We start from the raw sequence: 24,109 nt of genomic DNA, 5'->3' as shown, positions 1-24,109 counted from the left end.
TACTGCCACCTCCTGGCCGTCATGTGTAACTAAATCGCTGCAATACGCCAGCGAAATGGTGCGTAGAAGGTACGAGGAACCGGCTCAAAAAAAAAGATCAAATTATCCTCCCAGGTGAAGAATTATGCACAGTTTTAAACCTTAAAATAAATAACATTTTATTTATATTTAAAATGATCTTAGATACCACGAAAAACTGTCAATTTTAGGCGTTTGAATCAATGGCGTAAATTTGGGTATGGACGGTACGGACATGTCCCTAATAATATTGTAGGAGTGCAGTGGGTGTTTTGGGGGCGACGTTCCCAACTAATGCTGAAACAAAACCTGTGCCTTTGGTTCGTATGATCAAAAATATGGAACATATAAAGAATTGGTTAGTCTTAGTCAGGGTTCACCAGCCTTTTTGAAATTGAGAGCTACTTCACGGGTACTGAGCCATACGAAGGGCTACCAGTTTGATACATTCTTCTTAAATTATTTATAATAAACACGTTTTAAATGATTTTTTTATAGATATTGCCATTTTCAAATCTATATAAATGCAAATGTGATTAAAGAAGAATAGCAACAGGATAAAATTTAATTTTAGACGCTATTCACTGGCGAGTTGTGCTATTTTTAGAACAGGTCCGCGGCCACCATGTTGGTGACCGCTGATCTAAGTACCGAACGTGGAGGTATTTTACTGTTTATACTCAGTAGCACCATCAGAGTTACCAACTTTCAATTCCAGACAAGTCTGCACACGCAATTACATGTATGTCAGTTTTATTATCTTGTAAATAGTCTGTAGGGTTTGCAAATTACCCCAACGATTCTGATGTAGCTTATTTTAGGTTTATGGTGGTGTAATATAGATTTGCCGTTTTGAGTGACACTCCGCTGCTTCACACTCCCTGCAGATGTGCTGCTTTGCCTCCTGCTAACTTCCAGGCCGCGTTGACCATATGTGTGAGACGTCTAAATACACACATTATCTGACCCTAAATCTGCCGGCACCCTCCAGCAAATAGGTCACCACCTTGCCCTGTAAGAGACCCAGGGGGCACGGGGCAGTGACCTGCCGGATCAGAGCAAAGCCTTTGAGTGGGCAGCTAATGTGTTATTTAGCTGGCCTGGCCGTCCGGCGGGGTGGGTGACCGAGGCCCATGGGTCAGCCGCGTCTGTCTAACAGAGAAATTAGAAAACAGATATTGTGGGGGCCCAGTCAGTGATGCGAGGCCCTCTGCTTCTCACATGGATTACCACGCTCATCCCTTCATCCCACTTTTAATTCCCAGCAGCTGAACTGAAAATGTGACCCGACTGCAACGCCGACAGAAAACCTAAAGATCTCCCCACCCCACACACACACACACACCCATTTTCGCCTCCGGGAGTTTTTCTTTAAAAGCGTCTTGCTGTTATTGCTGTTATCCCGAGTGATGACAATCAGCCGTCTTGGCTTTTTTTTTTCCTCTGGCAGTAGATCATGTAATGAAAAGACGCCGCTGTTGCATTTCCGTTATGGTTCGGTCTTTATTAACTCGGGGGGAGGGGGGGCGTCGTCTCTTCCTTTACATGCCATGTGGCTATCTTCCGAGCGGGGGCGCCATCTCTATTTGCTTTTTACATTGAACCGATATCAGGGAAACGTGGCTCTTACATTGTTAACCCTGGCCGGAGAACTTTGCTCTGCACAATCGGCCTATGTGTTTCATTAACACTCCAAACAGGACGGAGAATATGACTTGTTTTCATTCTATAATATCCAGAAAACCCGGTAATAATCAGTAATACCTTACGTTTCTTTTAGCGTTCGAGTTTGACGGCGTGTCTGTTGTTATAATCATTTTTAAAAAGCATTTTTTGAGGAGAGGAAAAATAGACATCTGGGTCTTCTGTGTCCATCGAAGAGTAATAGGCTATAGATGAAATTGACATTGGTCCAATTTCGTCTGTATTGCAAGACCAATTCAGTCTTATTTAGAAGGCTATCCAGGCTTGTCTCTTAGTCCTAATGGGGGGGCAATATATAGATAAGAGAGTCCTTTCATAAAATCAATATTGATTTGGCTTCTGATGGCTTTGAGGCAAAGCGCTTTGTTTTTCCCCACAAAGATGGGCAGCGTGGGTGTGGAAACGGGGGGGGGGTGCACTGTCCCCGCTGTATCGGCTGCCCTTGGAGATGCTTCAGTAAATGGTGACGGCGCATCTTCAAGGGCTTCTGCTCAAATAGCACACAGACCTCCCTGCAATAACCGTATTTGCCTACAGGTTAACCAAAAAAATCCTTATACTCACGGTGTTAGGGTTGCAAGTTTAATCAATGTAATGCAGGATTGCAGGGTCACCAAGTCTCACGCATCTGGCGTGAAAGTCACGCTTTCAGCACTCACGTAAGAAATCTTACGGCAAATCTATATTACTCCGTTATAAACCTGAAATCAGCAACATTAAAAGCGTTGGGGGTAGTTTGCAGACCCTACAGACTATTTACAAGGTCATAAAACTGTGACATACATGTAAATGCGTATGCAGACGCCAGCTGACCAAAGTTAGCAACCCTGGGATTAACCAGCTCCGAACCAGTACGGGACGCGATTTGTGCAATATTTCTGGACCAAGCAATCAATTCCCCTCCCTATATCTTCAGAATTTAAAGTATAAACCCTACACGCATTGGCTGTATTGTACTTTATTCGTATTTGGCTGAAAGTCTGATTCACGTTAATAATATAGAAATATAGATGGAAGACATTCCATACCAGGACGAATTATGTAGGATCTGAAAGTTAAGCCGACTGTATGCTACACAACAGTGGAGAGAAGGTTAGGAGCAGGCTGAAAGTGAGATCCGGTAAGACCTGAAAACTGTCAACCACATGGCTGCTGCCGGAGCAGCAGGGCGGTGATCGAATCCTTCTGCCCCCAGGCTCGGCTCAGGATAACGGCGCCGTTCAGCGCCTTTTTGCGGCACTCGAACCTTTGAACAGAAATATTTCCTCTCCCTGGAAATGTGTGGGATTAACGGGGCTCCAGGACAATCCGGCTCGCCGGCAGATGTCCGTCATTCACAAACGCCGACCTGCACATATACATCTTAAAGGTGGTTCATTTCTTTCCGCCCATTTCATTCATTCGATTAAGTCGCTAGCACAGCATTAATCCATATTTTATAATAAGCATTTTTACAGAAACATTTCCCTGGGAGTATTTTTTTCGCATAAAACGCACGTAGTAACTCTCCTCTACATTTATTAATGCCGCAATAAGGGACAAGCATGGATTTGTAACTGAAATCACTGCATTTTTGGGAGCGTGACAAATGGCGTCTTTTTGAAACACAGTGACACAGGCAAGTTGGGCAGCGATAAAAACGCTCTGCTGAAATACGACCTGTCCTTACGTAAAAAATAGCGACGATCAAGGCATAAAAAGCGCAGCATTCACGACGAGTAGAAACTAAAACAAATTATTTAAAAAGTTACAACTGAAAACAGTAAAGCAGTTTGTTGGACAAATACGAATCCGATTTCTTTAGGTGGCTAGAATTGGCTTTTATACTCATCAGCAGTGTTACAGATTAAAGTTTTTATGAACGTCCATGTGCTGTATATGTCTGTGAGGCATACAGGGGAAGAGCTGGGAATTATGGGCCCCTGGGCAAGACTTTTTGCTGGGAGGTGGAGGGGGGCTTTAAAGTGCTGGGCCCATTGAATCTGCCAGACTTTCTACATCCCTCCGACACCCTGGAGGTATATATGTACGTCAATCCCAGCTTCATCCCTGCAGCAAATGTTTTGGATCTAACAAGATATTGACTTCCTCTGAAAATGGAGAGCAAAAATGAACAAAAACTGGATTTCCAGAATGTTCTTCCCCACTCTGCTCGAAGACCTGCAGGCAGATCGACATCGAACGTCCAGCACCTGCACGTTTACCTGAAGTAACCCGACAGAGCGCTGCGCTCTCAGCTCATCCAAAGACGGGATTTGTGGAATCGCTGATGGTCCCCGGGGAGGGGGGTTTAAATGGGCTTTTAAAAACTGCAGAAGTGAGGGATCTGCACTAGGAAAATGGTGCAGAGTTACCGTTTCGATTTTGCGATTGGTCGTTCATTAACGACATTTACAGTGAGCCTTGGTATAGTTCATCCGGCTGAACACAACATAAAGAGATTAACACAAATGTCACTGCCAATGTTAACTCTGTTACCAGGCCGAAACTGATCTGCACGTTCTTGAATACGATGAGCATAAGATGGGTAGATGTACGGGTGGTAGATAGACTCGAAGATGTCCTAGGTTGTTTAGAATCTATCTGATCTGTTCACATCAATAACATGATGCAGCTCTCACATGCTGCGCGTCTCTAGTTTTCCCCAAACTCCACCAGAAAATCACGACAGACGGTGAGCAAGAATTAACAGTCGGTCTGAAACTCGCCGCAGGATCGGTGTGGATATGAGGAGCTGAAAGAAATAAAATAGAAGGTGCAACATGGAAAAGAGCCTCGCAAATACAAACATATAACACTTACATATCTACACATAGCTTTTTCCTGGTCTTTAAGTTCCTTTGGCCTCTGTGACTATTGATAGGCACGCCAGAGTTCAGAGTTGCTGGTAACACAGGTGTGAAGACTCTGACTACAGCATAACTGGCTGGCATTAAGCAACTGTATTTGTGTACACGTCATATCTGTTGACGGCACATGTCTGCAGTGGATACAGCTTCAGAGCTGCTGGCACTGGGGTCATCCAGGAAGATGAGGTTGTCGACGGACTTGAGGTGGACACCAGTACTGGGGACCTCGGGGCGGGGCAAGCTGATAGGCTGTGATATGATGCTCTCCCCTAGAGGAGCAAAGACCAAAAGAAAATTCAAACCAAGACCTCTGGCTGAAGCCCTGTTTTATCTCCACTAGTAAATAAGTTCCAGAGGTGGAAAGTTGAGATCCAGAAAGTACAACCAATTCTGAACCAACCAGTTCAGAATAAATAGTCACAGTTATAGAGTACTGAACTGGTTGGTTGAATCAAAACCTTGGTCTGGATTTGTACTTTCTGGACCTGGACTTTCCACCTCTGAAAAGGGCATGGTGCATAAGACCATTAGCGGTATGTACAGAAGCTCTTGTCTCTGCTATGTAACGTCTGCCATGTTGGTGGTTTGCAGCTCCATGTGCAGGGCTGTTAAGTGACCTGTGACCTCTACAGTGTGAATGCTCTGGATTTGTATATCAGACTTTTTATTAGATTGTTGGCTGGTGTTTGTGTTTATAGCACTGTTTCCCAGTACGGTCCTCAGGGACCCACAGTCGGTTCATGTTTTTGCTCCCTCCCAGCCGGGAGCAAAAACCTGGTCCGTCTGGGGTTCCCAAACGTGTGACGTCTGTCTGTCTTGTTTGCACATCACTTTGGACAAAAGCATCTAGTAAATAAATCGATATAAATGTGAAATATGCAATGTCAGTAATCACAGCAGGTGGGCAAATAGCGGGACCTTCTTCAGCCGTCAGGGAGGACCGGCGCTGACCCGTCTGGCACCCGGTGTGGTGGATATCTTTGCCGTTTCCACATGGGCCTGACTCCAGAGTGACGCAGAACTGTGGAGAAGGCAGGAGAGGAGGACCTCCTTTCAGAAACGCTGAAGGACGATTAAATTACCGGCGGATGTCGGAGGTACGTAACACTTTGACATTTACAGCTACCGGTGGTGTATAAATTGCCGAAGCCAAAGGAAAGAAAAGTCTCCCTCACCTTTTCAGGACACATAATCACTCCCTCTGACACTCCCCCCCCCCCCCCCTCCTGCCCACTTTTCCCTTTCAAATTTGATAGCCGTGAGCCAGGATTACGGGGTGTTAAGATTCCGCAATCCTGCGCTGATAATGAGAGACTGAAGGGTGTCTCTGGATATTCCAAACAGAGAAAAACACAAAGGCAGTAAATTCCCATATACCCCCTCCCCCCACCCCAATCCAAATCTCATTTGTGCTGCCCGGTGCCCCCTCCCTCTGTTTCATTTGGAACAGCCATGTTACGCGGCCCAAAGCACAAGCGTCTGCCTCCGGTATCTGCCGTTTGCCGCTTCCCACCCTGAGAAAGTGTGGATCACTGCGTCCTGAGCATGCAGTGAAGTTCTTACTTTGCCATCTCCTTTTACACAGCGATGATAAGTAAAGTAAAAAGTAAAGTGTTCTGTGCATTGCTACAAATAAGGTAACAGTCAGTTGTAAATATATTATTATTTACAAAATGTACATATAAACAGAATCAGACCAATAACAAAATACTGGATATATAAAAACAAAAAGAATAATTAATTTCAGCAATGAAAGGTTCAATGTCATAATCCATTATGGGAATTGAAAAAGAATTAAAAAATTTAAAACAATTAAAAGTCTATATTTAGACTTATCCTGGAGCCATGGACCTGGGGTCCGACAGAGAAGCCCTCCCCCAGCACCAGCTAATAACCTTGCTGCAATGCGACGACCCACCTCCAGGGGGCCTCGGTCCAAGGTCGCGCTCCCGCTGTCTTCAGCTCCGCTTGTATCGCTCATGTCGTCAGCTGGGGGGCGCTTTTGGGAGAGCCGCCTGCACCTGGCAGAAATCATACCTGTTTGAGGCGTGCTGCTGGGCTCAGATAGACATAAATGCAGTACTGTACTTATTAGGGTGGACAGAAATGCGGATTTAACAGGGAAAATGGAAAAGATGAAATGCGAGCTGAGACCAGAGTCGCATGTGCTGAGATTGGAACCTGCTCGTGTTTTTATTTCGGACATTTCACATTCCATTCTTCGCTCAAGCATCTCATAGCAACATCGCGGCTTACGACCCCCTAACCGTATGACCACGACCATGACTGCAGAGCGATATCTGAGATGGCTCACTATCTGCTCCTCAGCAGACTCACTGGGACTGGACCTCATATCCTTCAACAGCACCCTTGTTCTCCCCATGCCATCTAACAGTCCGATCTGGACAGTGGATAGTAGGAAGTAGGAGGTGCAGAAGCAGCCGTCTTTTGGACTGTTCTGTACCTCATGGGAGTCGGAAGATGTTAATGATCTACGAATATAAAATACATTTGTGTATAGCACAATGGGTGAGGGATCACTGCCTTTGTCCAGAAGGTTGTGGGTTCTATTCCCATGACCTCCAGAGTAATCATTTCACCGCTGGTCCCCTGAGCAAGACCCTTAACCCCAACTGCTCCAGGAATGGTGAATGATCCCGCTTGTCTGACCCCCAAAAGCTTTCTGCACTTGTCCGTTGCTTCGGACAAAAGCGTCATGCTAAAAACGTAAGTATGAAACGTGGTGGGCCGCAATCCGGAAACGGTGGGCTGTAAGGTCCCAACCGCCTCTTGTCCCCCAAAAACCCGCTTAAGGCTGGTGCTCATCCTCACACCCATGTAAGTGCTGCTGCAAATTGAATCTGATTTGGCAGGCAGAGCGTGTGTGAGGCTGGTGAAAATCCTCCCGGTGCCGTAGAACTGGCAGACACACCGGACACGGAATCCGCAGAGGCGGGTACTTTGAGATAAATCTGAATATTCAACCCCTGTGACCCCACAATCACGACCAAGGAGGAAATGCAGGTTTGGGAAGTGAGCGGATGGTGTAGCTTTTTGGGGAGAAAGGAGAGAAGGTTGAGTCGGGGGTGGGGGGGGGAGTGGAGAGAAAAATCAGACGATGCGAAAACACCGGCAGTCGAGTGTGACGGCAATTTAGGGCAGAAATAATGCTGAGCGGGTGCCGTTTAAATAAGGTTATAGATCGCTGGCTCCATTTTTGGGCACAGAAATGACCTAATTTGACGGGTAATTGCTGTAGTACAAGCCGAACCAAGCATGTAATTGAATGCGTGCAAGTCCAAGGAAGCAGCAAGGAGGGGGGGCGCTGCTTTGCGAGTCAAAAAACGACCACCGGGGACGGCATGACCAGCAACTGTGGAGAAATTTGTAAACCTGTGTCTCCTCGATGCCCCGGAGAGATAAATAAAAGCAGGAGCCCCACCACCCCCAGTTCTCGAACCCTGGCTTCCCGCCAGCCACATAACCCCCCCCCCCCCACACACATAATCCTTAAACACCCCAGGCTGGATGACACCCTCCATAAGCAGAGATTAAAGGCCCTGATTTCATACTCGTTCCCTCTCTGTTCGCTACATGACAGCTCGGCTGTGCCGCTGGAGAGGGAACGTCAGGAACGCCGGGATCACATCCCAAGGGCCTTTGTGACTGCCTTACAATCCGCTCGGCTTAAAGAACATCCACTTCTAAAAAGTAGCAGCCCGTGTAAAGTTTTCTGACATAAAGAAATCATGTTTTGGAAAACATTATGCAAAATTTAACCCGCCATCAATTTTCTAACTGCTTATACTGATCAGGATGGCAAGGGGGGGGCCTCGAGCCCATCCCACGCTGCACAGGATCTGAGGCTGGGGTGCACGCTGGACAGGAGTAAAGTCAAGAAATTGCCATATCATTATATTTATAGCATAACGGACAAAGTTACAGGATCTGTTTGTTTCTCTGATTTTGGGGAGGGGGTTGGGTTCTGTACTACACTGGAGCAACAGGGGTCCTAAAAAAATTGGAACATAATCTCTAACGACACCCCCGATCAGACGTAACACGTTGGATGAACTGTTTTGTCACTTTTGAACATCATATTCAAAAGTGGCTGGGCGGAGCCTAAAGGCACTAACCCACCTGTAGTAATAGATGGTGCCAACGCCCACGGAGAGCAGGATGACGAGCAGCAGCATGCAGACACCGATGGTCACGTTGAGTCGCTTCTTCTGCTCGGCCTGCTGGAGTTGCCACCACTCCAGGTCGCTGAACTGACAGCGTTCGCCCATGAAGCCGGGCACGCAGCTGGGGAGAGCATGGCTCTGTTAGCCCCACACACACGCGTGCGGTCCGACAGGAGCGCAGACATTCACACTCACGCATAAGCATCCCAAAACAGACACTATTTCAAGATGTGGTTAGCTGTAGCACGCTGCTGCCATCTGCTGGTCACTCTTAGTATTACACAAACTCATGGGTCACGTTGAGTGTGTTTCCTTCAGTTAGCTGCCTGTCAGCGCCTCCTACTGGTCACCCTGTTGGTGTGAGATGTGCAAGGGTGCGTTCAGGTACGTGCTTGCAAGCGTAGGACTGGATTTCGAGGAAGTACAAGCAGACTCCATCGTTCAGGCAGAAGGTTTCGTGGGACAGGGGGCAATTCTGCACACCATCTCGGTCCTGCCCCTGTGTGGTCACATCCGCAGGGGTGCCAGTGGTCACCCAAGAGGTGCGGGGAGACTCTGCGGCGTCACCAAGGGGAGAAAAACGAGCACAAATCATTTAGACAAAGTACATCCCTGTCAGCAGCCATGTTAGTCTGTTTAAGTAAGAAGCACACAACGTGGAATATAAATATATAAAATGACCATAATCAGAGTGGCGGCATGGTGGTGCAGTGGTTAGCACTGTTGCCTCACACCTCTGGGACCCGGGTTTGAGTCTCCGCCTGGGTCACATGTGTGTGGAGTCTGCATGTTCTCCCCATGTCGTCGTGGGGTTTCCTCCGGGTACTCCGGTTTCCCCCCACAGTCCAAAAACATGCTGAGGCTAATTGGAGTTGCTAAATTGCCCATAGGAGTGCATGTGTGCGTGAATGGTGTGTGAGTGTGCCCTGCGATGGGCTGGCCCCCCATCCTGGGTTGTTCCCTGCCTCATGCCCATTGCTTTCCGGGATAAGCTCCAGACCCCCTACGACCCAGTAGGATGAGCGTTTTGGAAAATGGATGGATGGATCATAATCAGTATTATACGTTACATTTATAATACATTATTAGAAACAATTACGAAGAAAGTATTTCACCGTATTGACTAAAGCTGATATATTTTATATTTTTGATGGTTAGAGTGGGAATTCACCAGTGTGTAATGGGAGTGTACAGGGTGACACCCAGAAGCATCCCAGCCTGACAGATTCCCTGACTGCAGCCTCATCTCAGGATCGACTTTTACAGGCACTAAATGGTGAAGTGTACATACAGGGTTATTTAGATTAGTGCTGTGTTTAATGGCACAATGTTGATGAACTCGCTGTCCAATTGGCAGCATTCGCTTACGGGCTCAGCCCCTTAATCACCTACATGCCCCCGGAACCTTCCAGAAAGCCTTATTAGGATGGAGTTTCTAAGGACATAACCCCACTGAGCGGGACACGGATACCTGACGACGCATATCGTAAACGGAGAAATTCATCACAGCTGTGTCTTCCTATTAGCTACCTGTCTGCTCCTCGAAAGACCATCATAATGCAGAATGCAGAATGTGCTTAACCAGGCGGCTGATCTTTCCTGTTTCCACAGACATAAGCGTTCGGTTCCAAAGCATTAAATAAGATGTGGAGTGAGACACAACTATACCTGCAAATGAACTTGTTTTATCGTGCAAAAAAAAAGTTTAACTGACAGATATAAGTAGGAAGGGGTGACTTTAAATGCAACAGGGGCCACTTCCTGTGTACGTGCAATGATAACCCCACCCCTTGGGCCAACCCTCCTCCTCCCAGCCAATGGGCTTCTGCACAGCAGCCCCGCCCTTCTCACTCACCCACACACTGCTTCCCGACACTGACAAAGCCCTCCAGACACTGACAGGTGGAGCTTCCCGCGTCCTGCAGACAGCGAGCATGGGTGGGGCAAAGCAGGGAGGAGCAGTCATCCTGGTCTGCAGCGGGTCAGAACCAAACGACGGTTATCAGTAAAATATCGAATAAACATTCTTAGGCACACGACCTCATTACCAACAACAAATAAACATATAATATGGTTGGATGATTAAATTTGTTTGGTTTGAAGTCAGGTGAAGCACAAGTGTTTTGTTGAAAGGTGGTGCTTCGACACCAAACGTCCGTCACCTGACACCATCTTTTCCGTGGCCAAGGTGAGCACCGCCTCGTCCTCCATAGTGGGCTCCGGCCCCGTCTCCATTACCAGAGGAGCTTCATCACTTAAGGTCTCGTTCTTCACGACCGCGGCTTTGTGACTCTCATCATCTCCAGATTCTCCGGACTGGAAGGGCACTGGAAGAAGGGTACTTCTAAAGATTGAACCTTACCCCCACCTCAGCCCCCAGCCACCCATGCTGGATACCAGCAATCAGATGATTAATTTACTGGAATTAAGGTCCAGTTGCCCAGGTTTATCTTCCATGAGGTGCAGAGAGAAGTAGGAAGTATCTATGACTGGGTTCCCCAATTACGGTTCTGGAGGGCCAGAATCCAACAAAGTCTGCAGTTTCCTTGCTCCAACACACCTACTAAACTTGATAATTAGCCGATTCAGGTGTGTTTGAGCAGGGGAATCTGCAAACTGTGTTGGATTCTGGCCCATCAGGACCAGAACTGGGGAACCTTGATCGGTGACAACCAGCTCCTTTGGTTGCTGATGCCACAGGGCATCAAAGTCATAACTGCAAAGGGAAGCTAAAAGCAGTGCTGCCCACCTGGACTTGGCATAGTTGAATTGGATGGCAGGCAGGTACCATCACTAGGAGACTCGATGAAGTCTGAGTGACAGGAGCACTGGGCCAATCCAAACCTGCTTTCACACAGCTGGTCACACCCTCCATTATTATGCAAGCATGCATCTGCACCTGCACGGCACAGCCAATCAGGATTAAGCACAGCTGTTCTCTCCACATTGCAGAAGTTCTCTAGGAGAATGTTGCCGATTAACACAGAACAGGAGGGGGTCTGTTTTTTGTCATACCTGGTTTAGCGAGTGGATGGACGACCACCAGGGAGGCTGGCCTGACCACGTCACCTGCAACACGCTCCAGGTTCTGTCCGGTGCGCTTGTTCAGCCTCAGAACCACATACCGGTCCCAGTCAGTGACCCAGAGCAGGTCCTCGAAGACAGCGATGTCAAATGGACAACCTAGGCGGCAGCCAGCAGGACCGCAGTTAGTCCCAAGGGACTGGCCCAGGGTATCCTGACCCAGTCATAACACCTGCCTTAGAAGCCTCACCTACTTGGTTCTCGACCAAGACGCGGCGGTTGGACCCATCCAAGCCCGCCTCCTCGATGACCCCTATCTTGCTGTCGCACCAATAGAGTCGCCCCTCGGCATAGTCCACGGCAACACCACTGGGTTCCAGCAGGCCAGTGCTAACCACAACTACCCGGTCTTCCCCGTCCAAAGAAGCACTTCCCACGACTGGCCTCTGGCCCATGTCTGTCCAGAACAACCTCCTACGAAAGACATGACACCCAACAAACAGCTTGGATCAGTGTCAGGTCATCCCCATAATACTTATCGGTAGTACAGATCAGATAAACTAATGAGTAAGAGGTGGTGTGTAGCTCAGTGGGTCAGGATCCTCCTGTGTCCAGAAGGTTGTTGGTTCAGATCCCATAGCAAGCAGACTAATCATATATATGTTGGGCTTTTGAGTAAGTACTTTAACCCCACCTGCTCCAGCCACACTGGATGCCAGCTGACTCTGCACTCTGACCCTACACTTTCCTTACTTAGATAAAAATAATGTGGAGGGAGTGACACTAACAGATTAATCAGTCACTGGAATAGACTTCTAAGAGTTCTACCCTTAAAGAAGGCAAGAGCTCAAAAGCTGAGGTAAAGAATTAACCAATTAAAACGTATTTGGTGTAACAGCAGGTGGTGTTCTATTTAAGGACTTCACAGCCCAGGATTCTGGATTGATTCCCAAACAGACTAGGTTCAAGTTCCCTTAAGCAAGTGAGCAGAGCTGTGCTTTGAATGTTGGAAAGTGACCTAAGTTAAATGAGTATCCTCATCCTCAAGAGAAAACTCTGATCTGTAGGGGTTACACTGGCGATTTCTGTAGTGGGGAGGGTACATTCTGAAGACATCCACTGTTGAGAAGGATCTCACTCTGCCTGGGGATGAACAGCGATTCCTCTAGGTTTCTGCAGCTCTTGGTCGATGATGATTTCCCTCTCGAGTCCGTTTAGGTCGCTCCGCTCGATAGTCGAGAGTCTGAGGCGGAAGAGAGGTGTTGTGTACACGAAAGCTCATCTCTGACCACTTATCACTTAATGTCACTTATCAATCGCATTGTAGGAAATATGACAGAGATGGAAGATCAAAAAATTATGGCTCTTGTGTAGGTGTATCAGACGTTACAGTGCATGCTGGGAAATGTGGGAAAAAATTAGGCAGTCTGCAAATCCAACGTGGCAGAAGCGACAAGTGGGATTGTCCTCCCATCTGCGGTGCCGGCGTCCGTCTCTCTGGCCGCTCTTGCTGGTCAAGTGACCCACCCCCGGTCTGTCCAGTACAGCTTGCGGTGAATCCAGTCCACGGCCAGGCCCTCAGGGGTGTCCAATCCCTCGCTCACCACTACTTCGCGGCCGCTGCCATCCAGACTAGCTCGCTCGATCCGCCGCAGGCTGCCGCTGGCGTAGTAAACCTGCAGACCACCAAACCCCCTAAACATGCTCATGTACACATATATCATATATACATATCTCATATAACCCATACGTACCTCACATAAGACTGCGCTTACACTATAATGCATCATACACACATATACCCACTAACAGACAAACAAGTAGCATTATGACCAAAGCTTTCTCCTCCCCGATAATATTTTTTGTCCGGACACAAATATTGCACTCATTGCAAACAACCAGCAGGGGGCGGCAAGTATGTACATGTAGCGCTTCGTCGGGGGAATTTCCTCTTCGATGGCTATCTATAAAAACTGAACGACAACCAGTTTAGAAACTACTTTTTAGGTTGATAGGTCAGGCTCTTCATTGTAGCAAGACTTTTAACGACATTCCAGTGCTTGACATAAAATCTCATTCAGGAACCATGAGACAGATTACTGGATTATTTGCTTCATTACGTGTAACTAAAACTAAACTGCATTTCATGCCCATTCCGTATGAAGCTGCAATCTGAGAGCTTTAACACGAAGATCAGAAACATCTGCTCACCTTTCTCTCCACGGGGTCGTAGTCCAGGGCTAAGACGGTCCCCTGTGGTTCCTCCAGCAGACCTCGATCCCCTGTACCGTCCCAATCCATGCGTCGGATGTCTCTGGCACTGGCGAATATCAGATACGGCCGAGGACCTGGAGGATAAACGTTAAAGAACAAGTCACTTAATGTAAAAATAAAGCATGTTATTATATATAAAATATCCCATTAATACAGGAATAGTATAACATGTATTGCAATATAATCATTCATTAAACTTTTTTTATACCACCTGTCCATTTATTTTATTATATTATATTATATTATTGGCATGGCACCTGGCTCAGTCCTTTTGAACACTAGTTTTCCTTTATTAAGTAGATGTAATGGTTTTGGGTGCCGGATGCGGTTGCCACGGTAACGGGGGATGTGGGTCTTGCCGGACCCCCATGTGTGGCAGTGTTTAGAGTGGAGAGAACTCGCCTGTGGCCATGCAGCTCCTCCCGTCGCCCTGCAGGCTGTACCCGGGGCGGCACTGGCAGTCCCATCGACCCGGGCCCAGGGGCACACACTCCTGGCTGCAGCCCCCGTTGTCTGGCTGAGAGCACCCTGTAGGTGGCAGCGCCCCCACCCCATGCTCAGCTGGGACCGGGACTGCTGATTTCTGACCACGTGTCACTTCATGCTACCCTCACCGGTGCAGGTCATCCCGTCCGGCTGCAGGACGGACCCCCCCAGGCATGCGCAGATGTCTCCGTCGTCTGTTTGGACGCAGCCGTGTTTGCAGGCAGGCGTCGTCTTCGTGCACGGCTTCAGCTCTGGGGGGAGCGTAGGGTGGCAGATCGAGATAATCGAGAGGTCAACCAGGGAGTGAGTAGTGAGGCCGAGTTGGGTAACGTGGCAGAGGCTACTTATTACTCACACAATTTTAAAGGAATTAGTCTAGTGCTTCCCAATCCAGTTCTCCGTGATCCCAAGACAGTCCACATTTTTGCTCCTGCCAAACTCCCAACCAATCAAGAAACACTGAATACCCAGTCCATGGTAGGAATCACAGGCTGCTAAAACAACACAATAGGAGGCCTGTGCCCCAATTTTTTAGTTAACGGCACTAGGGCAAGTGTACTCAAGGCAGGGAATAGTTTAAAGCCATCACATGGCCCCCACAAATTTATCGCGTAATGGGGGAGGGCATATTACTTAAAATCTGCTTGGTTTTGGGTTTTAGACACTATGAGAAAGAATTATGATTTGAAGTGTTCCATTATCCTTGCAGAACAGTCTGAGCATGTATACTAGGTAATGTCTGACCTGAGGAAATAATTACTTTTCTTACTGATATCACTCAAAATGTAACAATTACACCTTGCTGTTAGCAAGCAAGCCCACTCTTTCCTTTTCAATATTTGTAGCATATTGGGGGGGAGGGGGGTAAGGCACTATCTATCTATCTATCTATCTATCTATCTATCTATCTATCTATCTATCTATCTATCTATCTATCTATCTATCTATCTATCTGTCTGTCTGTCTGTCTGTCCGTCTATTCCTTTTTTCTTGTTTGTTTTTGTATTATTCTGTCTTAATGATGTTGCCGTGTATCACAGCACACGCGTGTAAAGTTCCTTGAGGTGACTCTCTCGCTGTGAAAGTCGCTATATGATCGAACTGAACTGAATTCAACCATATGAAGAATAAAAACCTACCACACAACCAGCCTTAACCAGCATGAATTGTAAGTATAGCCATCACCACTCAAGAAACGGCAAAGAATCTCACCACGACAGGTTTTCATGTCCGGAAGAAGCACAAATCCCTTAGGACAGGTACAGAAGTAGGAGCCCGGAACGTTCTCGCAGCCCAGGGTACAGCCGTGAGTCCACAGGGCACACTCATTGATATCTGGGGTATTGAAACATGCAAGGAAGACCCTCAGAAAACAATTTACAGTCGATCGCCGTGAGGGGCAGGAGAGATGCGTCGGTGTGCTGTGTTTGGGGCATATTCAGGATCCACATCAGAAAGGTGATCTCTGTCCTGTTCCCAATGACAGGCAAGGCTAGTATTTTGTATGGTACATTTCCATACATAGGGGTCAACTGGTGTGCTTTACAGTAATTAAAAGACATAAATTAGAAGTAAAACAAATATATAATTAAAGTAAAAGCATATAAAATAAAAAGAATAGAGCGTACTATATATTACGATGCTTGCTTGCTATAATAAGCCCTATTGAGCACCATAATGGCACATTTTTTTCATTAAAAATATAACCTTCATGAATTTGAAACTAAGCCAGTAAACTTTAACTACAACTCAGGGATTCTCTTGTGACCAGAGTTCTGCAGAGACTTATTGAGGGGCAGGGACTGGAAGGTTAAAACAGGCAGCACGTGGTACCTTTAATTAAAGCTGTCGCACAAGTTGACATTAAAGGGTTTGAGTAAATCTGGGTCCGTCAGCCAGTTACCTTCGCAGTAGTTGCTGTGTCTGCTGAGCACGAAACCGTCCTGGCACTGGCACACGCCTGTCGTGTCCTGAGCCGTGCACACGCTTACACAATCCCCCGACAGAACGTCACAGCCTCCATCTAAGTCGGAGGACAGGCCACCTGGCAATGCCGGCATGGAGAAACACGTGTGTCATTCCAGGATAGAGTTAAACAACAGATCTTGGCACATATTAAAATGTCTCTTGTGAAAAATCATGACTGTGAGGGAGCTCCTGCAAAATGTTCTCATGTTCTCAATACCGTTAAATCGAATACGTACATCTTTTGCACAACCTGTTTGTCCGCACTAAGGTATGGTACAGAATTCTACATATTCATTCATTCATTCATTCATTCATTCATTCATTTCCCAACCCGCTTATTCCACTGGGTCGCGGGGGGTCCGGAGCCTATCCCGGAAGCAATGGGCACGAGGCAGGGAACAACCCAGGATGGGGGGCCAGCCCATAATTCTACATATTCTTTACATATATTTATTCAAAAATGAATGCTATACTGAAGTATACAGATTACAGCTTAAGTCTAAATAATATAATTACTAAAATTTTTATTTTAATTCTGCTCCTGAAAACATGGAAGACGACCATTTCACAAGGAAGTTCCGGTAAAGTGACAGGTGTGAACTCTGACCTTTGAGCGTGGTGGGTGGAGCCTTTGGCAGGGGCTGGACGAAGGGATGTACCACTTTAACGGAGACAGGGGGCTTGGGCATGTGATTGGTGGTGATCTTCACCGCTTTGTCACCTGTGTGCTTACTGATCCGTATAATGGACCGGGCCTTCGTGTCTGTGTAGTACACATGGCCCAGAAACACAGACATTCCCAAAGGTCTTGAGCTGGGGGGGGGGGGGGGGGGGTGGTGGGGCAGGTAGTTGAGAAGCAGAAAGATGATATAGTTCACATCTTAGATCAGTATGTTTTCGCCAAAATTCACATAAGCCCAAGACAGAGAACTTCTCTTTTCTATATTCAACATGGACAGAAGATATGCAAGCAAGTCATTGATGCTGAGTTTGTATTTGCTCTGAGGCATATTATTTGCTAATATGAGTCTCTGTGTCATATTCATAATGCCGGAATTATCCGCGTATGTAAATTCTGCAAAATCAAGTAGTTTTCTCAAAGCATAGCAGTTACGTGTGTTTAAATGTATTTGCGGTGTGTGTGTGTGTCTCCTTACTTTGCAGGCTGCTTCATGAGGTGGATGGCATTTCCATCGTAGTCACAAGACCCAATGGTAGCCCTGCCACCTAAACTGGACTGAACCCAGAAGAGCCTCCTGTCAGCCACGTCTAGGGAGAGTGTCCCGAGTCTGCTGGACGTCTTTAAGATGGAGATAGTCGATTCACCATCCAGACCTGACTTCTGTATGCTTGAAGTTATGGTGTCTGATACCCAAAATATAAACCTGGGGGGAAAGGCAGTGAGATTTAAGTGGCACTCACCTTCAGGGTTTTGCAGTGCACTCCTGTATTAGTGATAAAACTGCAAACACTGAAATCTTTATCATCGAATCTGACACTGTTGGAAATACCACTCTCTGATTTGACTGGATCAAATTTTTTACCAAAAATAATGCAGTGTGTCAAAAAACAGGTGTAATTATTAGGGCTGTCAAAATTAATGCGTTAAACAAGTTTTTAATCGTGATTAATTGCGATTAATTCACTGCAAAATGTGCAATTATTTAGTTTTTTCAATCGATCTAGTAATTATATGTGTGAGTGAACAAAACCTTTACAACTGCAAACAAATGTCTTTATATTGCATAGATATTAAAAAGGAGAGCCTCCATAAACATCCCTTCTGCCTTGTTTATCTCTTTGATTTTGTCCAGTCATTATTTCAATAAGTTCAGTGAGTCCAGGCCATGTTAAGGCCTGTGCCAACACTGAGCAACACAAACAATATATAAATCCAAGAAACAAGCCCACACAGGACGGCCTGAGTAATGTGTGTGAAGGGGGGGGGGGGCTCTTAATGCAAACGTGAGAGCAGGGGTGGGTTTCACACAAGGCCTTACGGGGTTGAGTCCCAGCCAGGCAGCTTGCACCTATGTGCCAGCCATGTTTGAAGGAATGCACTCCTTTATGGGTGCAGCCTTGTCGCAAACGCGGCAGACAAGGGGGCCTGGGGGAGATCTGTCCGTGTCTGGCTGTGTGCACCCTCATAACCTTTTTGCTGGAATTCACCACACCAGCATCTAGTAATCATGGCACCCAATCCTGAAGCTGTCGAAGGAGCACAGTTGGACTGGGTTAAAAAATCGGCCCTAGATTTTGCTAACTGGGGTGGGGGCTGGGGGTGTCTGTGTGTGGGGGGAGGGGCGATCCCCCGTGAAAGATTTTGCTGGCTCATATAGTCATCATTCCATCAGGAAAATGCCCAGTATGCCAGGTGACCTGCCGTGCTAACGAGACATTTTTACTACTACTGATAAAAGTATTTGAATTAATTTATTTGTACATATTTATTTATTGTGAAAGCAGGGTCAGCCTTTAGCAACTGGAGATAGGGGCCTTGCTTAAGGGCCCAGCAATATCACTCCACCAACCACTGGTTTTGAACCAGCCACCTTTGATCATGGGCACAGAGTCCTACCAGAACCAAGCACCTTAACCAGTAAAATATCCAAAGGTAAAGAAAATGGATCAAAGGAAAAGGATTCACTTAAGTACTGAAGTCATACCTATTGTGTCAAGGTTCCAAAAAAATCCATTATAGAGATTTAAACTATATAAAAATTGATTAAGGACCTGTGACACCGTACCTGTTGGTTGGATCCACTGCAATACTGCTGGGGTTGGACAGATTTGCTAAAACCGTCCTCAGATTTTTCCCGTTTGAACCGATTTCTTCTATGGATCCCTTGTCTCGATTGGCCCAGAGCAGCTGGTTCCGGATCCAGTCCACAGCAAATCCTGCTACGCCCCTTCCTGCTGAGTGAACTTTCTGGGGCACGCATACACAAAAAGGCACATAAAGCTGCTACATGATATATACTTTTCACATATTTTAACACAAACAGCACCAGCCAGGTGGAAGTAGCACACATTTAATGCAACAATATGTTAAACATTGTCTTTGAAAACCTTTATACTGCTCCAAATGCAATCAAAGGATGTCATTGTGCATTAAGTCGTCTGTCCGTTAGAGCTTGTGCAGGTTCCCAGGATGTGAACCAGATCATATGGTGAATAACATAACATCAGACGATGCCTGCCGTGCTCCAGGCATCGCCCCTCGTGGTCACCAAGCCTACCTGCCGACGCGTCCCATTCAACAGTGTCCTCTGAATGATCCCCAACTCCGTGTCAACCCAGTAAAGCCTCCCATCAGTGTAGTGGAAATCCAGCAGGACTGCGGCCCCGGCGCCCCTCAGGAGCCTCCTTTGAGTCCCCCCATCAGCGCCGATGCGGAATACGGCCTGCCCGTAGCTGAAGATGAGATAGGCCTCGGGGGCTAATTGAGGGGCACGGGGAGACAGGGGTTTCAATTGAAGGTCGTCGAGGTTAGACCTCGAAAGGGCAGAAAGGTCAAACACACCCCAGTGACACCGACCTGCCGCCGCTTCATTCTCCCGAGTTCTGACTGATGTTTTTATTGCAATGAGAATAAGTAATTGGTAGGAGACTCATGCTGTACTGAAAACACAAACAAAGGCCAGTAGCTGGGAAATAAGTTCAGAAGCAAAGACGATGCTGCCGACAGACATGTTCTCAATTGCAAACCAAGAACGTGGCTGCTTTAGAGAATTCCGGAATGCGCAGGCTGAAACGGTAATGAGATGTGTGTGCTCTGTCCTGGTAATGGACAGCTGAACAGGACTATAATAAGATTATGTGTTAATGTTCGGACATGGGGAGAGACATAATGGAACATTTGTACTTATCTTTCCAGCCCCGCCCCCCCAGTCCCGCCCCCAGCCCCACTCCTATTGTGTTCCACTAGTGACATCATTGTTAAATGCGGTAAATCAATGTTCCTCAGTGATGAGTCCATTCACACCTACAATGACGTGAGACTCACGGCAGCCCGGGACTGTTTAAGGGCAAAGCCTCGATTTCCTAGCAACGGCACCTGCTAGCTAAACAATATAAACCTAATGAAACCGTGTAAACAAACAGCTTCTTTGAGCTTACGCAGAGATTTTAGAAGGTCATGGGAAAAGTGTGTAATACGCAGCATTGTGTACCCTGAACGACAGGATGATGCTGAGGTGCCCATTGTTTACAGGGAATATTGTTAGGTGATCATAGAGTTTCAGAATAAGGTTTAGAAAAGCACAGTGTGTATCGCACACGGTAAGAAGCCTTAGTTAAATATGGATACGACATGATGCTCTACTCTAAAGTAACACCAAATAAATCTAGGAAGACCTCACTGCTCCATACCACCAAAAATAAAGGAGTCAACATCCAACAACTAATGGCTGATTTGCTTTTTCAGATGAAGGTGTGTCCAGAATGGTTGGGATCTGATAAAAGTACCTATTTACTTAAAAGCAGGGATGTAGCTAGAGATGAATAGAAAGGGGGCTGGCGAACTTACGTATAACATAAAAAGCTATTCATGACTTAAGCCAATAAATATACATTTATTTGGGGGGGGGGGCTAACGACACCCCTGCTTAAAAGAAAAATCTGGATGATTAAAAAGGGACCGAAGTGTGAATCTGGCACGTTGTTGCGAAAGAGCAGGACATCAATCATACATCTGGTCCTCGAATTTTGGCCCCAAGGACCATTGTGTTCACAGTCCCAACCTTAGTGGATTTTCACAGGCAAGTTCAGTTGTGTTAGTGTCCAGCTGATGGGTCCTTGGTGGGGGGCAAGTGGACCAGCACGGACTTGCCAAGGACTACCCTGCTGGGGTGCGATGTCAAACAAGACCAGCCATCATTATATCTTGAGTCGTAAGCTGAAATAGTTAGTGAGACCAGCTTATTTCCCATCGCTTTAGGAAGTGCTGTATAAACACGTTGTTCCTTCCTTCAAAGCAATAATGGACACCGACACGTAACCTTATACCAGGTGGGTCTTCGTTTTGCCTTTTGTCGATTCAGATAAACATCTTACCGATAACAAAAAGTGAAAAAGCATTCCGTGGTGCACAGATCCTACAAGCTTTTGGCTCAGTCCCCCAACCGAAGCCCCTTGCCCTGGGTAGGTCCCGTCTCCCTCCCTCAGGAGAGCATTGCAGACCTTGAGCAATGGCAAAGCCGCCCAGACAGTGAGGCGGGATGCGAACCAGCTCACAGGCACAGCACCTCACACCATGTCCTTAGCCAGCGCCTCTGACGCACGATTTTACTTTCATCTGGACGATTTTTCCAGGAGAATAATTTTGCCCATTCAGGACTCCTGGACGTATTCCCTGATACGTAAACACCTTATCTGCTTCACGTCCACTCTCAATAAATATAATATAAGTATAAGTACTTCTGAAAAAGCATTAAAATATTATTAATGGTGTGAATAGCAAAAATCTCCCAAGTTTCCATGCAGTGGTGAAATTTTTCATTTCGTTTTGACAGATTTCACCCAGGACATAGTAACAGGTAATGTCCAGCACATGGACTCGACAGTCAAACTCAAGTCAGTCAAAGTCAAAGTCAATAATGATTTTATATTCAACCGAAATGTGTAAGAAAATGAATTCCTTGTTGGTAAGACTAGCTGTATTCCACTGAAGTTTATTCTCAGTAGTTTTTTAATGAATTTCTATGGCTGTTATTATAGCAGCTAGCTATAGTTATTACCTAACCAATGCTTAGCAATAAAAGGTCAGTTTTGAGATCGTAGCCCCACCTGGGGAGGTTGCTATTGCAGTGGGTTTTACTCACCTGGGCAGGTCCTGTTGCCAGTGGCAGACTGTCCTCCGGGCCTGCAGGGGTCCCCACCGCTTGCCAGGTGGACCAGTATCGTGGCGAGTGTGGCGAGCAGCATGCTCCCGAACCTCCGTGTCCCAAACGACAAGCCACCGACGTCGCTTGCGTCGCTCATGCTTCGCTGCAGGCGTGGAAGCATGGGGAAGCTCCCAGAATCCAGGACGGCGTGTCTCTGTTTGGGCCCCGGGGGAGGAGCGCTGGGGGGCAGGGCAGCATCCCTAAGCTGCGACCTCGACGGCGTTCTGCACGGCACTGAGCCCCGGCTGGCCGGCGACGGCCTCCTCTCCACGGCCCCTAGGCTGACTGGCTGTTTTGGAGCCAAAGTTCGAAATGCCTGACACCCCCGTGGTAAATTTTACACGTCGCAGGTCCAGCGGCCTCTCCTTGCTCAGCTCGTCTTGCGCTGGACCCAGAATGCGGAATATGCAAGAAATGAGGCGAAGCAGCTAAGTCGCAGTAAATAACCCCCCCCCCATTCCACTGCCTACCCTGTCCTGCCCCACTCCCTCCTCACAATCGCCACCGCCCCCTGCCTGCTGTCAATGGGAGGAGGGGGGTTTTCGTCTGAATAGCCATGTGCTTCCCTTTCGTAGATTCCTGGGGTGACCATAAGTGCCCCCTCCCTCTCAACCCTGAACCCTGCCCCCTGTTTATGAGCTGCTGCCATCAATACCCCACCCCTGCTGCTGCTGTTGGTGGCCCCCGGCTGGGTGGGAAAAGTCCAGGCGCACAGTTTTGGGCTGCAGGTCACTGTAACTTTGGCTCTTGGAAGAACCAGGCCTAGATTAGCCACTGACAGTGAGGTGAGGGGCAGGCAACACAATGACGCCGCTCTGTTCATGAAAACCATTACGGAAGAATCAAGTTTTTGATACAAATCAGAAGTAGGCTGTGTTGGCGTACAGTTATTTCCTTTGAAGTCCAAGCTAATCAGACATAAGTAAAAGATTGAATGTATAATGTGCAGAAGCAACTTACTGCAAAACTTTTTGCGTCATTTTTCTCTCTTTGGAAAAAAACACTATTGTAATATTGTAAAATAAATGATATTCATATTTTTTTTTATCACCAGCAACCACAGAATACATGTCGAGCTGTGCCAAGACTCATTACCTGGTTGAAAATGAAGCGAACGCCGTGTTTATTGTGGGGTATATCGGTTTTTCCTCTTAGGTATGTTGATGGGGGGGTTTCAGGTGAATTTAGGGGGCAGCTCCCTGACGATCTGGACATCTGCTCCTCAACCAGCCTGGACATTACTGTGAAGGTGTAACAGCTGTAGGGACTGGCAGATCTGAAGGTGTAACAGCTGTAGGGATTGGCAGATCTGAAGGTGTAACAGCTGTCTGGATAGGCAGATCTGAAGGTGTAACAGCTGTCGGAAACTGGCAGATCCGAGACACTTGCAGCTGGAGCTCCGAGGAATTCATAAGAACATCTCTTTGCCACTGACATGACCGCTAGACCCGTGACTAGCCATGACTCACTGGGAAATTAACTCTGAAGCAGGGATTGTGGGCTGCCCACGTCAGCCAGGGTATGCTCGCTAACTGTGAGCAATACAAATCATTCACTGACCTTAAGATACATGCACTGACTTCAGGCAACGCAAAGTGCATTATGGGATGTTCCCAATTGCTTCACCCATAAGCCTACGCCCTCTTAAACGTGCATTTGGAAGCTGTGAAGCAGAAACTACTCACAAGTATCCACTGATGCAGATGGAAAAAGATTA

The 24,109-nt window shown here is 47.0% G+C and overlaps 1 protein-coding gene across 2 annotated transcripts; it reads right to left on the bottom strand.

Moving 5' to 3' along the window:
- Positions 1-2,556: 2,556 nt before the first annotated feature.
- Positions 2,557-22,607, bottom strand: egf (epidermal growth factor). Of its 2 annotated transcripts, none has more exons than XM_049002656.1 (22): positions 22,330-22,607; positions 19,747-19,946; positions 19,255-19,436; positions 17,665-17,892; positions 17,115-17,320; positions 16,443-16,583; positions 15,752-15,874; positions 14,668-14,790; positions 14,456-14,581; positions 13,991-14,127; positions 13,307-13,455; positions 12,918-13,022; positions 12,030-12,253; positions 11,771-11,938; positions 11,505-11,654; positions 10,918-11,082; positions 10,611-10,727; positions 9,148-9,310; positions 8,712-8,876; positions 6,490-6,592; positions 5,490-5,592; positions 2,557-4,840 (listed from the first exon to the last, which is right to left on the bottom strand). In XM_049002656.1, exons 1-22 carry the CDS (start codon positions 22,511-22,513, stop codon positions 4,680-4,682), a joined length of 3,423 nt encoding a protein of 1,140 aa, XP_048858613.1. In that variant the 5' UTR covers positions 22,514-22,607; the 3' UTR covers positions 2,557-4,679. The 2 variants fall into 2 exon arrangements, with proteins under 2 accessions (XP_048858613.1, XP_048858614.1); XM_049002657.1 differs by having other exon boundaries at positions 6,490-6,586.
- Between the last annotated feature and the right edge of the window lie 1,502 nt (positions 22,608-24,109).

Source organism: Brienomyrus brachyistius, unplaced genomic scaffold (assembly GCF_023856365.1).
Source record: "Brienomyrus brachyistius isolate T26 unplaced genomic scaffold, BBRACH_0.4 scaffold70, whole genome shotgun sequence".
Lineage (NCBI taxonomy): Eukaryota > Metazoa > Chordata > Actinopteri > Osteoglossiformes > Mormyridae > Brienomyrus > Brienomyrus brachyistius.
This window is presented reverse-complemented; position numbering and strand designations above follow the sequence as displayed.